Here is a 3,473-nt window from a genome sequence, read left to right as displayed (position 1 = left end):
GCCCTGGGCTGGCGCCTCGCCCTCCTGACCTCCTTTCCCACATGCAGAGGCCTCGGGCTGGTATTGCCGGGGCTGAGCCAGCACTGGGTAGGGCTGTGTGGGGAGCGCTTTCCCCGGCCTGGGGGTGTGTGTGCATCGGGCTGCTGGGCCCACACTGCCTTGGGGCTCAGCTCCGATGTCACCCACCTGCAGCACCCCCACGCATCACACTGCCCCCCAGCCTGCCGGGCCCTGTGATGCTCAACGCCCCAGTGCGGCTGACCTGTGATGCCAGCGGGGCCCCCAGCCCCACGCTCATGTGGCTGAAGGACGGCAACCCCGTGTCCCCCTCTGGGACCAACGGCCTCCAGGTCAGCAGGGCCGGGCACCGCTGGGTGGTGGGCCGCGGGGCGGTGGGTGCCGTGCAGATGACGGTCTGGAGCTGTGCTGGGCCCCGAAGCTTGCATACCACACCTGCCAGGTATTCCCACCACTTAGAACTTTCTAGTAGCCTCGTCGAAATGAGTAAAAAGGAGCGTGGAGCCAACTTTTATGCATGTTAGTCCGCCCGGCCATTTCTGATGTGGACAGCGCTGTTCTGGAGAATGGGCAGCATGATGCCCTTGCCCACTGGCCAGACGGGTCCCAAGAGCTGGGGGCAGCTCACGGGCCCCCTGCACTGTGGGGGTGCTGGAGTGGAGCAGGGGGCCCAGGGAGCCAGGGAGCAGGGCCCGCCCCCGGTCTGTCTGGGTACAGCCCTCGGGGCGCACCAACTCACAAGCTTCCTTCCGACACAGGTCTTCCCGGGGGGCCGGGTCCTCACCCTGGCCAGCGCCCGGGTGTCCGACTCTGGCAATTACACCTGCGTGGCCGTGAGCGCCGTGGGCGAGGACCGCGGGGAAGTCACCCTGCAAGTGCACGGTGAGTCTCGGGCCGGGAGCGGGGGCTCGCCTGGCTCTGTCGGGGCTCGATAAGGCGGGGCTGTGGCTGCCTTCACACGGGGTCAGCGGAGGGTGAGCGCCCCATCGAGGACAGGCGGGCACCTCCTTTGGACGCAGGACGCTGAAGGTCAAGGAGGGGCGGCCCACCCAGCTTTGTTCTGCTGGAGGACGCTGGCCCTTCCCCAGGCCTTGGCCTGCACCCGCACCCCGGCCGTGCCTGAGACAGGGCCCCTCCCCTCCTGCAGTGCCCCCCAGCATCCAGGGAGAAGAGCGGAACGTGTCTGTGGTGGCCAATGAGTCGGTGGCCCTGGAGTGTCGCAGCCACGCTGTGCCCCCGCCGGTGCTGAGCTGGCGGAAGGACGGCCGCCCGCTGGACCCCCGGCCCGGCGTCCGCCTCTCTGCAGACCAGGCTGTGCTGGAGGTGTGTGCCCTCCCGGGCCTGCACCCGGCCACAGCGGGGCCCCAAGAGCACCCACTTGGCTCGGCGTGGCTGCGAGCCCCGCCAGCCTGGCGCCCAGGGCACAGCAGCCTCCCCCGTCTCTGCTCCTGCCCCAAAGCCTCCTCTGGGGGCGAAGCTGCTCCCGGGCCCCGGGCCTGCAGGGCCGGGTTAGCCCAGGGCCGCGGGTTGGCCTGGATGAAGTCAGAGCCCCTTCTCCTGGCTGGGGCACCGTGGGCATCCGGACCCTGCACCCTGGGGTGTCCTGTGTAAACACGGCCCCAGGGGCGCCTGGGGGTGTCTGAGGTCCCCGGAGAGTCGCTGCTCCGTGTCAGCTGGGGCCAGCCGCCTCTCCAGGCTGGGGCCAGCCGCCAGCGCAGCCGGCCGCTCCTCCCCTGACATCTTGGGATAGGATCATTCCGACTCCCAGCACACTGTTTGGTTCCCTCTGTCCCTTCGTTCTTCGGAGTCGAGGGGTGTCTTGCTCCCTCACCCCCTGTGTTAGGGCCTGGCCCCAAGGATGGGGCCCCCCCATGCTTCATCCCACCTTCTGTTCTGGCTTCTCCTTCCAAAGAGCCTGGGAGCAGAGGGGGGAGGGTGGGGCCCACCACCCTTAGCAGGCCGGGCCGGGTGTCGCGGGGTGAAGCTGGGGGGCTGCCCCTCAGGGAGCCCGTTGCCTGTGTCTGGACTGGGTGGGACACCCCGCACTGTCTTCCGGAAACTCCTCTGGGCGTTCCTGGTGGGGAGGCTGGGCCTTGCGGCGTAAAGCGACAGGTGGGCCTCGCGGGGAGCCGCCTCCTTGCCGCCCTGCTGACGGCGCTGAGGCCCGCCCTGCTCTCGGCAGGTGGACAGAGCGGAGGTGGGGGACGCGGGCCGCTACACCTGCGAGGCGCTGAACCAGGCGGGCCGCTCGGAGAAGCACTACAACCTGCACGTGTGGGGTGAGGGTCTAGTGGGCCGGCTGGGTCCCTGCCCGACGCTGCAGGGTCCCCAGGGCTGCAGGGCTGACCCTAGGCCTGGGGTGCAGGGTGCAGTGCCCCTCCACCTGCCCCCAGCGCACCCTGCCCCACCCTCTCACGCCCTCTTTGCTCTCCCCCAGCCGCGCCAGCGTTCCCCTCTCGGGAGCCCCTCACCCTGACGGTGATGGAGGGACACCCTGCCAGGCTGTCCTGTGACTGCTGGGGCGTCCCCTTCCCCAAGATCTCCTGGAAGAAGGACGGTAGGCTCGGCGCCCCCACAGCAGGCTGCCCTGACCTCGCCGGCCCCGCGCAGCGTTAGCAGAGGTGGGGGTGGGCGCCCCGACACCCTCGCGGGGGGGTGTGGGGTACGCAAGCTCTGCTTCCCTCAGCCGTCCCCCGCCCAGGCCCAGCCTGCAGCCCTCACCCCTGCGCAGTCAGTGAGCGCTGCATGGGCCTGAGATGTCACCTCCTCCACCCAGGCCAGGGCAGGCCCCCCTGCTCCGCCCAGGTAGTAACTTGTCACCTCACGAACGGCCCAGTGCTGTCCCTCCAGGAGCGTGTGGGCCGCGAGGCGCCGTCTCCCTGAACTCCAAGGCAGGGCCTGGCGCAGGTGGCATTCAGTTCAGGTCTGGGCTTCTGGCTCGGGGTGTCCTGGGGTCCCTGTCACCTACGCAGGGTGCCGGGACAGCAGTGGGGCCCGGCGGGGGCCAGACGACCAAGGACACGTCAGGGAAGCACCTGGGGCCTGGGGAACAAGTGCGTCGGAGGAAGATGCGGCCAGACAAAGGGGCAGGGTGTGTGGGAGGACGGCTGCGTGCCGGGGCGCGCCCAGAGCGCTGTGACAGGCCAAGGCTCCCCGGGGCCAGTGTCCCAGCCAGGGCCCGTGTGAAGGTCCTCGGCAGGAGGCGGCCGTGTGCCAGGCGGGGACCGAGAGGCGGGGCGGCGGGCGCGAGGCTTTGGCCCGCAGGGAGGTGGGCAGGGCTGTGCCCCAGGAGGGCAGACTCCCCTCACGCCCCAGCTCCCTAGTGCCAGCTGCGCCGGGACTCGACCCGGAGCGGGGGCAGCCGGGAGCAGGAGGAGGCCGGCTGGGCGGGTGCAGGAGGGCGCAGGCCAGGGGCCTGGAATGGGCGCTGCAGGGGGACGGCTGCGGGGCGGGGG

General features: G+C 70.5%; 1 protein-coding gene across 1 annotated transcript in view; it reads left to right on the top strand.

The window, feature by feature from the left end:
* Positions 1-3,473, top strand: part of HMCN2 (hemicentin 2) — a 109,501-nt gene that overhangs the window by 63,963 nt on the left and 42,065 nt on the right. Inside the window, exons 36-40 of the mRNA XM_012721201.1 lie at positions 193-350; positions 777-900; positions 1,166-1,341; positions 2,201-2,297; positions 2,456-2,575. Of these exons, the coding sequence (XP_012576655.1) occupies positions 193-350; positions 777-900; positions 1,166-1,341; positions 2,201-2,297; positions 2,456-2,575 (675 nt within the window). The remainder of the gene's footprint in view (positions 1-192; positions 351-776; positions 901-1,165; positions 1,342-2,200; positions 2,298-2,455; positions 2,576-3,473) is intronic.

Source organism: Condylura cristata, unplaced genomic scaffold (genome assembly GCF_000260355.1).
Source record: "Condylura cristata isolate star-nosed mole 26May11 unplaced genomic scaffold, ConCri1.0 scaffold00006, whole genome shotgun sequence".
NCBI lineage: Eukaryota > Metazoa > Chordata > Mammalia > Eulipotyphla > Talpidae > Condylura > Condylura cristata.
The sequence above is the reverse complement of the archived record's forward strand: the minus strand, read 5'-3'. Positions and strand labels throughout refer to the sequence as shown.